Raw genomic sequence first — 13,017 nt, forward strand, 5'->3', positions numbered from 1 at the left:
AAGAATTTAGCATCTATTGTTATTAATAGTACCTTTTGTTATTGTATAAATCCAAACAAAGCATATAGAATTGATAGTAATATTGTAATTGCACTTACATGGTAGAAAGTTGAGGTGTTGTACTTAGCAAAGAGCAATAAATACTGCATGTGTTGTTGCACATCCAGAGAATGCACCTAAAAACCTATTAGTGAAAGACGACGGAATATGGACCGCCTGGGATATGCTGCTATAGCATTCTAATGGCTGTATCCATTGTGGTTTGTACAGACCATTATTGATCAAAGCACCATGCCCACTAATACAAGCAGCTCACTTGCTAATCAGCCCTTTATTTCTTTTTCCACAAGTGTTGCAATAAGAAAAAAAGTTGCCTGAAATTTGATGATTGCTTTGCACTTATATGCATGCACTCTTTCCACCGCTTTTCTTACAGAACTCTGGCCTACAGATTGTATTTTATATTCTGTTATGTTTCTTGAGGTAGCAGTCTGATTGAGGGTAGTGGTGATGTCAACACGGTGCTTCCCAGTATATTTTAAAGGCAATAAAATATTTTTAGACCTGAATACGTTTAATGCAATTGTTGTTTGGAGCAACGAATGTATAAATGTATATGAAAATGTTTCAACAATACTAAAAAAATAACAGTCTGAGAAATGTTATTGGTATTCTCATTATATAGACATTAGCTAGCAGAAGGCGTTGTTTGATCCTTTTACTTTAGATACTATATCATGCGTACTAAAAATATAGGAATTGCTTTTGAAAATATTAACATATATCCCACAAATGTCAAAATTTCAAAATCCTGAAGATCAGTCTAATTTGAGCAGGAAGGCATAGCTCAGTTGTTTTGTGGTTGACATATTGTAGAAAACGAAATAAATTATTGATATTGAAGCCTGCTTTGAGTGGCCATCAAAGGTTAGTGTGGGTGATCTCTGCTTATACAGCTTACTAGGGCTACCTGTTCTAATGGTCATCAAAACACGTCCTTATTGATATACACGACCAGTCAAAAGTTTGGACACCCCTTCTCATTATATCTTTTTTTTTTTTTTTTTAATTTTTACTACTTTCTCCATTTTAGATACATACTGAAGACATTAAATATATGAAGCAAGATATATGGAATTATGTAGCAAAGAAAAAAATGATAAATAACTCTAAATATGTTTTATATTTGAGATTCCTGAAAAAAGCCACCCTTTGCTTGGTTGGCAGTGCTGCAAACCCATGGCCTTCTGTCAATGAGCTTCATGATGTAGTCATCTGAAATCATTTTCACTTCATGGGTGTGCCTTATCAGGGTTCATTTGTGGAATTTCTTGCCTTCTCAATGGGGCTGGGACAATCAGTTGTGTTGTGCAGAAATTGGGTTGGTACACAGCTGACAGCCCTATTTGACAACTGTTAGAATTCATATTATGGCAAGAACCAATCAGCTAAGTAAAAAGAAACAACAGTCCATCATTACTTTAAGAACTGAATGTCAGTCACTCTTGAAAATTGCTAAAACTTTGAATGTGTCCCCAAGTGCAGTCACCAAACCATCGAGCGCTATGACGAAACTCACATGAGGACCGCCCCAGAAAAGGAAGACAAAGAGTAAGCTCTGCTGCTGAGGATAAATTCGTCTGAGTCACCAACCTCAGAAACTGCAAATTAACAGCACCTCAGATTAGAGCCCAGATAAACGCCACACAGAGTTTCAGTGGCAGACACATCTCTACATCAACTATTCAGAGGAGACTGAATCAGGCCTTCATGATCAAATAGCTGCTAAGAAACCACTACTAAGGCAAAGCAACAAGCAGAAGAGATCTGAGAATGGAATCTACAATATGTCATGGAACGTAAGAAAAACCATTAAATGAGAAGGTGTGTCCGAACTTTTGACTGGTAGTGTATATCAAGGTGTCAGAACCTATCATTAAGGATATAGGGGACCTTGTAAAATGTCATCTTTAAGAATCCAGCATAAATATTGCTTTAAAAACCCTTAATATAGACCCAGAATCCAAGTATATTGTAAACACATGGTCGTAGTTGGCATCTTCACCTGTGTGGGCACTACTGAAGAAGTATGGCATTTACTTAAAGTAGAGCAGGAAGTGTAGTGACAAGACTCCAGAGAAACCCAGAGAGAGAGAGTCCATATGTGGTGAACAGACATTGCGAAAGTGATTCAGCCTGGGTTTGACATCAAGCTTGTTCTTTCTTTGATGAATAAAGAAAATGTGGCAGGATTTTGGACATTATGTTCAAAGAACAAAATTTGTCAGTCACCATCTTGTCAGCTATAGTATGAAGCACTGTCTTGTATTACGCTGCTCTGTCTAGGAGCCAGGCCAAAATGTTTGGAAGTATCTTTCGCCTGGCCCAACTTTGGCTGGGAAACTCTTAAGGTTCTTTGTTATTTGAAAACTTTAAGTGGGTGCATAAAAAGTATGTTCTGGCATGCTCTTCTTTAAGTTTTGTTTCAGAAGTAAGAGGGACTTAATAGTGTGTCTAGAGATGCTTCCATGTGTCTAATTGCTTTTAAAGTCTGCCAACTCCTGCAGAGGTGAGATGCTTGGTGGAAAAACTAAGACTCTTCCTGTCTTCAGTTGGACTAGTTCCTTGGGTGAGTAATGAACATTTCCTGAAGGTTACTTTTAGACTGCTGAATAGCTTGCACAGGACCGGTTGGAAAGTTCTGAATAAACATTTGGGTTGATCTTTTACTTTTCCATTGACCATAGGATGTAGAGCAAATGGTGCTTTGGTACAATCTCTTAGAGCTGACCATACCTTATAGCAGTAGCGCAAAGATTATGTGAGGTGCCTTTGAGATAAGCGTACAAGTTTTGTGCTTATCTCATGGACTCTCATGGACATTAGTGAGCTGAGGTTCTTAGAAAATGTTGCATTAACCACTGTATTCCAATATTTAACAGTAGCTTGATTACTGTACCGATTTCTGTGTTTATGTAACCACATATACACCTTCAGGTAGAGTGCTGACTGACAAAACAGGTGATAAATAGAAACGGAGCCTTACATTTATTTTACATGTATGTGTATATAGGCCTATATTAACCAAACAGTACATTAGGTATATCTGTTCTACTAGTAATTAATGTAAATATCTTATAAATATCTTATAAATGTACCAAAATCTCAGAGGGGTGTTGCCATCACCTTGTTGAATCTACACCATAAAGAATTAAGGCAGTTCTAAAGCCAAAAAGAGGTCCAACCCAGTGCTAGCAACATCTTCCCAATAAAGTGTCCAGTGAGTCAACATTTGCAGTAATTTTGTTCTTGTAATAATTAAAAAGGAAATGAAGGAGGAAATGGTCCATTCTTTGTCTGTAAACTGTGATAGTTGTTATTCTGAGTTGGGAGTGATTCACTGGAAACAAAGTGTGTGTCTGTGTGTGCATATAGTTGTGTGCGATTTAGAGGTTGAGATAAACAGTGAGTGTCCGTGTGTGGTTGTCTGTCTGTGTGTCGTTCTATTAGTGCAGTGGGAAGGTGGAGGGAGGGGAAGGGGAACTCACCACTATATAATCTAATAGGATTTTCTTCCCATCTATCCACAGAAAATACAATTACAAAGCTGTAATGGGTAGCATTCTCAAATTTCTCTCGCAAATGATTTTTTTTCTTTTACTACTCTCCTCTGTGCATACCAGTGGCGAAATATTAAGCCCAATACATCCTTTCACGTAAAACATGCCCATGTGTTATAGCCCATCTTGTGAGACTCCAGGGGTGGAGGCACCAGATCGACTTCCGACCTTCCACCATAATATGGTTTAACAAAGGAGGCTGATGTCATGTTGCTTGGCAACCAGCAAGGAGAATCTGCAGAATCACTCTTGATTTACTGGTCATTAAAACAGGCAAACTGAAGGCCTAACTCCACTTGTTGCTGTGAGTGAAGATGCCAGTTTCAACCTTTGGCTACATTTCATATTAAGCTGGCATTTTCTAATAAAATACATTTCATATTAAGTTAAATGTTTGTTTGTTTTTTAAAGAAAAGGAATCTTGACATTTGCCATTTACACTTAAAAAAATTTGTGATGTTCTGAGAGCAACGTTAGGAATAATTTATTTATAAACAGCTATTAAGAGCTAAACAATTATTTTGAGTGTCAAAGGAACCAAATCTTTACCATAGTGTAGTTACTGGGTGTGGCCCAAAGTAATAATCACATAATCATTATTAGACAGAATGGCAGGAATAATCAGCACTTTGCCATCAGCCTCTTGTTTACTTCCCACAGGGTTAGGCAGCCACAGTAGGCAAAATCAATGTTGGACTATAATGAATATTTGGACTGTCATTAATAATTAATAAAATGTTCCACACACTTAAGATGCTAATAGTTTCCGGCAGAAGCCACAAAGCACTCTCAAAAAGCAGATTCTAGTTTCTTTCATTGATGTTTTCTGAAACTGCATTTAAATGAAAATATCATCAACTTGTAGTGTACATATTTTAAGTTGTGAAGCTTACTTCTTGGCAACAACGGGCTAAAAAACTTAATAAAAAAAGCTTTGCAAGCCACTCGATCACTCAAGATTGTTTTCTGATATTCATAAATCCACAATTGCTTTCAATATCCCAATAAATACAAAACATTAAGATGTCCAATTTACAGTTAGAGTTCTTATTACATCTGGCATTTGCGAGAGATCATGATAGCTTCACCATTTTACCGGTCCTCAAGTAACATAGATGTTGATCGTGGCTCAGTAATTGTCAGCACTGTTAATGTTTTACAGCCTATTACTGTAAAAGCTGATGCTTAATGCCTTTGAATCATCATTGCACTTTAGAGCAGTTTTTCAAAATGAAATACTCTCATGCAACTGAAAAGTACTCATCAGCTTCATTCAACTGGCAAGCCTGATGTCAGTGACAACAGTAAATAAATACAAATAAAATTAAACCAAAGTAGGCAACGGGCTTTCATAAATTTCAACATTAAAGATTTTGTTAACTCAATTTTGATAGGTAAGCACTCACTGTAGGTGTGGTTTGACTTTCTCACTTTGCAACTTTCAGATGTTTACATAAAATATAGCCCAACAATACAAATTTAAAACTTATTTAAACAAGATCTCTTTGAGATATAGTATGATTAATCTGCCTTGTACCACCAGACATGAAAAAAAAAAGCCTCTCACAGACAGTATTGTTTTCAGCTAGATTATTTAAGTGCCTCAGTTCACTAGCACAAATGGTTTCCTCTCATTATGAGAGGAAACCATTTGTGTCATGAGATTGGTGACCTGGTTACGTTTGAACGAGACATGTTAATATGCATTAATGTGTCGATCAGTCAACAAGTAAAAGGTTTACTCCATGACCAACCTTGCATGCCCCCCTCCTTATTTGCATATTGAAGGACAAGAAATGAATACAGAAGTACGTAAATAAATGCAATCAAAAATGATTCCTCACCCTCAATAAACACGAAGCAATAATTCTGAGTAAAATGCAACAGAAATATACAAAATCGACATTTTATTTATTCAAATAATTAATCATGGAAATTAATAATGAAAGAAAATGTGCCTAAAATAAACTGAATGTATAAACTTAATGTATACCAGTCAATTTATGGAAAATTGACATGTAATTAAATTAGTTAAAGTCAGCGTTTTAAGCTGAACTTTTGTTTTGTTTTGTTTTTTGAGTTGTGGAAACATGCACTATTAAATTACAAAGAAAGAAAATAAAGAAAGAAAATAATACAAATGTAAATATAGCTGGATGCAAAAAATAAGAACAGAAATTTTGGGGGAATAGTGAATAAATAAATAGAGGAATGAACACAAATGGATACAGAACCAAAATAAATGATAAATATCAATTTATATCACATTATATAAAATAATTATTACATACAAATAGTTTTAATATTACTTTGCTACATAATACAAGGAATTTAATATATTTTAATATATTTTTTCTTCATTCTGACAGTTTTATTCCCCCATAAAACAAACAAAGTGTATGTTCTCTGCTCATAAGATAAACATGCATCTTGTTGTGGTCATTGCTGTTCTTACTGGTCATTTTATTTAGGAATTGTTATATATGGCTCAGCCATATTGCCCCCCCCCCAATTTTAGAGTACAACGAAAAAGTCATTCTAGAATCTGAAAAATATAAGGGCTGTAGATGGGTAAACAAAGCATATTACACATAACAAAAATAAATAAAAATGGAAGTAGTTCTTAACAAACACATTTGACTGGACAAAAGGCAGAAAGTAGTACACTGCTATTCCAGGAAATACTGTGAATGATAAGAAGACAAATGTTATAATCTAATGCAATCAAATCGTCTCACTGAATAGCTTTTCCCATAATCCCCTTCCAGTTCCACCCTCACACTCCACTTAAACAGTCATGAATTAAATAATGCCGCTCATACTTTACTTTCCGTGATAAAATAAATGAATGTTGTAGGCATACTTGACTTAAATGTAATCTTTATTCCTTTAGCTTTTCAGTGAAATAGGTTATAGCATTGTCTTGCATGCAGGTAATTTATACACTACAAGCATTATGCATATAAATGATGGGAGTTGTTAAAGTCTTTGTAATCAAAACATTCTTGCATTATGCATACAGTATACCTTTATGTTGAACGTTTTAATTACATGCAGAATGTAATTACATGAATGGATTTATACTTTTATAACACAGAACGAGAAAAGTTTATGAAACAGTTTAGGATGGATGTGATTGGATGTGTGAATAACTGAAAAAATGAACACAATATAAAATGTAAACAGAAGTAGGAAATAGCTTAGGACATGTGAGATGTGAAAAGTCATATCCTTGAGGTCATTCAGAATATTGTGAGCCATATTTCACTTGGCTTAGACAAAAAACATAAAAAGATTTAATGGTGCACTCTGAGAAAACTTTTTACATAAAATAAAACAACACCCCACCCCTTTTACAGTTATAATTTACAAAAATGTCCATTGAAGATTATGTAAAAACAGCTTAACAGAAGGGACATATAATGACAACAGTATCCATGTGTCTCAGAAATAAGAATTTCCAACCATATTTAAGTTTTTTATAAACAATTGCAATTTTCACCTTATAGCTCCTATTGGATGCATCAAACCCCTGTTGGCCAAATACAACAACATATGGAGAATGATTTGAAAAATGATTTAACAGTGTACAAAGTATTTTTCAAGGGTTACTGATCTGACACTGATAATCAAATATAATCAGCAAACTTCTTTGTGATTTGTTTCGATTGAAGGGTACGTTTCTGTATTGTAATAAAAAAGCAGCCTTACCAAGGCTTCTTTGCATCTGGCGGACAAATCATGGCGCACACTCTAGCATGTATAATCACTGACAATGTCTCTAGGATTTGAAGTACTATTAGTGACAAGCAAAAATAACCTTAAAGCAGTGCATTTCTGTGTAAAGCCTATACCTGAAGATACAACCCTTTCTGAAGAGTAAAAAAATGTATAAAAAGACAATTAACCAAACTATGATTTTTTTTTCAGCAATAGCATATAACTCTCTTTTTTTCCTGCTTGAAAAATTAAGTTGAGTAATACACCAATCAGTGATATAACAACAATTCAAGACACTGGATAGCAGAACTAGCTGCAATACAAGTAAAGCAGTAACTAATATGCCTTTCAGAACACTAAGTAATGTCGTCTCACCTCACAAGCAGACATAATGGATCTTTGCTCTTCAATTCATCCAAGTGAGTCATACTGTCATACTGTAGCCTGAATGGCTCTTTTCTATTTTAGAAACTCTCCTCTAGACTCAAGCAAGCACAGTCAGTTTGGCATAGTAGATATCCATACTATAGAAGAGAATCCGCTGGATGTCTTAGTCACTGTGGAAGGTTGTAAACATTTTGCATTCACTACATTGTCTTTGGTGTAGCACAGATTTCCTTTACATATCTTGTTCTTTGACATCTTTGCTCACAACCTCCTTTTCACTTTTGTCTTTTTCATATTTGTTTTTTCCATTTGTTGTCACACTGTTACATGAAGGTTGAGAGGCAGCAGAAGGTGTCAGTTTGCTTTTATTGGCACTAGACGTGTTTTTAAGTTTGTCTGTGTCATGCTTTCCCTTGTTAATGAGCTTTTTATCCTTTTGATTGTTAATATTGGATGTGTCATGGGACCTTCTGCCTTTTCCTGGACACTTCCTTGTATAATGCCTGAATGCTCTCTGGATGACAGCAGCTGAAACCTCCTCCTGTTTGCGACGGAGGGTGGTAGTGATGGGTTCGTAGGACAACTTGGAAGGATTTGAGGCCATGAAACGCTCTTCCATTTGCTCCTTTAGAATGTCCATTTCTCCACCCTCACCTAGAACACGTTTTGTGAATGCAAACAGGATGTCTAGGCAGTGAATGCGGTCACCACTCACCATGGGTAAGTCCATAAAGATCAGGTCAAACTTGTTAGGCTTGGCTATGCGCAATGGTGGTTCCAGATTATCTGCAAATTCTGAAAGCATTTTATACTCAATGAACTGTGTTGCATGAGGATCAAACCTTTCCCAGACCTCATAAAACGTTTCAAAATCATCCTCACTCAGTGGGTCAGCGCTCTCTTCAGTAGCTACACTAAAGTTTTCCAGGATGACTGCAATGTACATATTCACCACAATAAGGAAACAGATGATGATGTAGCTCACAAAGAAAGTAATTCCCAGTGTAGGATTTCCACAGTTTCCTTTAAAATTACTACCAGGATTCTCCATCTCAGGGTCACAGTCACCTTCATTTTTGTTGAGAATGGGATGTAGTAGGGTATCCCATCCACCTGAGGTGGTGATTTGGAACAGACAGATCATGCTGTTTGCAAAAGTCTCAAAATTGAAAAGATCATCAATACCTCTTTCCTTCTTGACATATGCAAAGTTTGACATGGCAAAGATCGCATAGATGAACATCACCAAGAACAGCAAGAGACCAATGTTGAACAAGGCAGGAAGTGACATCATCAAGGCAAACAAGAGTGTGCGTATTCCTTTGGCACTTTTAATAAGGCGGAGGACGCGGCCAATCCGTGCCAGTCGGATGACTCTGAACAAGGTTGGTGAAAGAAAGTATTTTTCTATTATGTCGGAGAGAAACAAACCTAAAGAAAGAAATGAAAAGATTAAACACTGGATGACAGATTACTGCAATATTAAAAATGTATCAGAGAGAAACTGTAAATGGAGGTGAGTCATACCGATGATCGACAGAATAACAACGATGAAATCAAATATATTCCAGCCATTCATGAAAAAGTAGTGCCGGAGTGAGAGCATCTTTAATATGCACTCTCCAGTGAAGACGACAATGAATATCACATTTACATAGTAGAGAACGTTTTTTTTGTAGTCTGATTGTTCATCAGTTTCCACCATCATAGTGATCATATTAAGCGATATTAGAACCATGATCACAATATCAAATGATTGCTTGGTGGTAAAATCGAAGATGTATCCTTGAATCTTGTTCTAAAACAGACATGCATAGGAAAAATAAACAACAATAAATTTTGGATTAAATAAACGTGAGGGTTTTAATTCATACTGAATGCAGTCAAGGCTTGAGTTACATACCGATGGTCTAGGGATCGGTTTTTGTGGCTTTTTTGACCCCAGTTTTTTCATGGCATTGTAGTATTTCTTTTGTTCTTCAGTCATAAAGATGTCTTGACCTCCGAAGTAAAGAAAGCAAGATAGGCATGTTGAATCACAACAACATGTTGGAAGCCAACATACCACAAATTTGTTTAAAAAGCAGATTTGATACTTATCTTTTTCTTTTGCTGATTGAAGTTGTCTATAATGACACCAATGAAGAGATTGAGTGTGAAAAATGCTCCAAATATGATGAAAACAACAAAATAACAGTACATATATAGGTTGATCTCATGGTCTGGTTGTTCTTCTGGCTACATAGATGACAGAAAAAACGAGACATTAAAACAGAGTCATCCTTTGAATTTCTGTACTGGTTGAGTTCATGTGTGCCTCATGAGGAGTGGCCCTACTTGTGTGGCATTTAGATTACTGTAAAGCCCGCCCCCCCAAAAATAATTTTGTTCAAATAAAAAGGACTTCAAAGCCTGATGCAGTTTGTCACCTTCAAACTTTGATCTAACAGCTAACTGGACTATTTTATCTTTACCAAGATTATGATCTGTAAATACATTTTAAGCATTTTGATCATGATTAAGCAGCAACAGCAGGAAATGTTTGGTATGCATCGGGTGTAGTGTTCCACAGCTTTAACGTGGCCAAACAAAATAGGATAATCTAAAATTAATTTAACAGTGTTATATGTTTTTCGTGAACAACGTGTCATCTCCACAAAAAAGGTGTAATATGATTTAATTAAACATGGATATTTTATAGAAGTTCAAGCATTTCAACACTGAAATACTAAAAAAATCACCACCTTGCTTTGAGAATCAACAGCAGCATACATGATGTCCATCCAACCCTTAAATGTAGCCTGTAGAAAAGAATACAGCAAGTGGCATTAAAAACACATATTGTTGTATTACAAAACTGGCACAAAATGTGACACTAATTATGAAACACAATACTGAATTACTTACCACTTGCAACAGTGCAAGGTAACCCATGCCAACATTATCAAAGTTGACCTTGACGTTTTTCACCTTAGAATCCGTGAAATTACAATCTTTCATATGTTTCACTTTTTTTACATTAACCGGCTCATTTGTGGTTGTGTTGACACAATGGTAGAACTTTCCCGCAAATAAGTTGACCCCCATGATGCTGAAAATGAGCCAGAAGATGAGGCATACCAGCAGCACATTGAAGATAGAGGGAATGGCTCCCAATAGGGCATTGACAACCACCTGCACACACAAATCATGACATATCTGTAAAGCTGACAGGGATCACAGAATCTTAAAGTGATGTACCACACTGTATACTCTGGGAAAAAACAAATGTGTGCCAACATGCATATTGACATCACACCTCATCACAGCTATGACTAACGCCAAAGATCCAACACAACTACATGGTAAAGGTGGAAACAGAATCAGGAGAGGAGTCAGCAGATGAGTTTTAAATTTTAGATAAACATTGAAATGAACACCTTGTAGAGAAAGGAGGATGCCGCAAAATTTGATTACTGTAAAAAGAAAAATACATAAAACATAAAGAAAATCATGTTACATACGCAACAAACAATATCAAAACAGCGATACTGGCATGGAAGCTATTATGGCACTACTGACGCACATGAGAATTTGTGCATGCAAATCAGGGAATACTCTGGCTACCACGTGAGGAAAGATGATCACTGTAGCAGTGCTGTAAATCTAGACCACCACAATATGAAGGCAACTAATCAATACCTGCCTTATTGATTTCAGCAGCCAACAAAGCTGTCTCTTCAGTTACATAAGTTATCAACCTGATAAGACCATGCTTGCATAGCACGGCAAAAAACTCTAATGCCGTTAGATATCACAAGAGAAAAGTGATATAAGAATAATTTGATATTTTGGTATTTATTTATTTTTTGTTTCTTAAGAGTTAGAGTAGCACTTTATTTGACTTTATTTATTTCACAGCTGTTGTTTTTATTTATTTAAGTTCTTTGTACCTTCGAGTTACAGGATTTTATTTTTTGTGTTGTATTACTTTTGATTTTGAATTGATTTATTTTCATTATTAGATGTTGTGTATTAGCTCTGTAAAAAACAAACACTATGAAAAGCACTATATAATGGGGTTGTATTCTCAGCAAGAAATTCCCGCAATGTCAAACTATTCCTTTTATCAAAATTCTGCATCACTGGTGTATATTTGAGGAGTTATTGGAAGTAAAAGTGTTTTTTTTTTTCAACTTGGAGAACAAAATACTTAAGCTTACCAGGATGACAAATGAAGGCAGGAGAAAGGGAATTGGGGGAAGACAAGAATGGTTGCATGCAACAAATTTTATTTTTTATTGTTGAATCTGTGCTACAATAATTAAGCAATTTCTGATAGCAAAAAGGTGGCCCATCTAGAGCTAACAAGCTGTACCTAATGAAGTGGAAGTGTTCTGCACTAGTATATTGAGCTAGTGCTAGACAGCATGACTCTGAATGGATAAGTACTTTCAACAACTCTTACCCTCATGCCCTCAAAGCGTGACAGGGCTCTCAGTGGCCTCAGCGCTCTTAGAGTTCTCAGAGACTTGATGGCACCAAGTTCATTAGCACCTAATGCGTTGGCTACCAGACTGACCAGTGAGACCTAGAACACATGTCATGAGCAAAGAAGAAATATTACACACATTAATCAAAGACAGTGCAGTTTCATTCTACGTCTCAACACAACAAAGAACAGATTCAGCACTGTGTAAGCAGAGTTTCAACCTACATCAACAATTAGGAAGTCCAACCAGCACCAGGCATTTGTAAAATACTTGGCAAATCCATATGCCACCCACTTCAGTAACATCTCCAGAATAAAGATGTAGGTGAAAATTTTGTCTGCATACTCCAAAACTGTTTTAATAGTCTTCCTTTGCTCAATGTAGATATCCTCAAATGCCTAAATGTGTGGAAAAAGACAACCTTTAGTAATGCCAAACGTGCACATAATGAAATTTCCGTTTGAGAATCTATTGCTTGATGAGAGATCCTAGATAAAATATCTCACATAAATCCACAAAAGCAACCAAATTAGTCATCCAAATGCAACATTTGCTTTCTTCATGTAAATACTTACAAGGGCCCCACTGCTAAGCAGGATCATGAAGATAATAAAGCTCTCAAACCAGTTGTGCTCCACTATCCGATAACAGGTTTTTCGTAGTGTCCACCATGTCTTCCACCAGCCCACATCTACATTTACTTGACAACAACGGAATGTCTGCACACAGGCTGAAAAAAGACAATGGGCAGATGGGGTTTTAGTCATGGAAAATGCAGATTCAAATTACATTTAAGGTTAGGTAGGTGGTGAATTCAC

The 13,017-nt window shown here is 36.1% G+C and overlaps 1 protein-coding gene across 1 annotated transcript in view; it reads right to left on the minus strand.

Moving 5' to 3' along the window:
* Window positions 1–5,818: 5,818 nt before the first annotated feature.
* LOC120731255 (sodium channel protein type 2 subunit alpha-like) overlaps window positions 5,819–13,017 on the minus strand; it is a 29,119-nt gene continuing 21,920 nt past the window's right edge. The window contains exons 19-27 of the mRNA XM_040028185.1: window positions 12,775–12,929; window positions 12,424–12,597; window positions 12,175–12,297; window positions 10,635–10,901; window positions 10,472–10,528; window positions 9,828–9,965; window positions 9,631–9,735; window positions 9,255–9,525; window positions 5,819–9,158 (exon numbers count right to left, since the gene is read on the minus strand). Coding sequence (XP_039884119.1) covers window positions 7,960–9,158; window positions 9,255–9,525; window positions 9,631–9,735; window positions 9,828–9,965; window positions 10,472–10,528; window positions 10,635–10,901; window positions 12,175–12,297; window positions 12,424–12,597; window positions 12,775–12,929 — 2,489 coding nt within the window. The 3' untranslated portion in view covers window positions 5,819–7,959. The remainder of the gene's footprint in view (window positions 9,159–9,254; window positions 9,526–9,630; window positions 9,736–9,827; window positions 9,966–10,471; window positions 10,529–10,634; window positions 10,902–12,174; window positions 12,298–12,423; window positions 12,598–12,774; window positions 12,930–13,017) is intronic.

This window comes from Simochromis diagramma, unplaced genomic scaffold, assembly GCF_900408965.1.
Source record: "Simochromis diagramma unplaced genomic scaffold, fSimDia1.1 OVJJ01000343.1, whole genome shotgun sequence".
Classification (NCBI taxonomy): Eukaryota; Metazoa; Chordata; class Actinopteri; order Cichliformes; family Cichlidae; genus Simochromis; species Simochromis diagramma.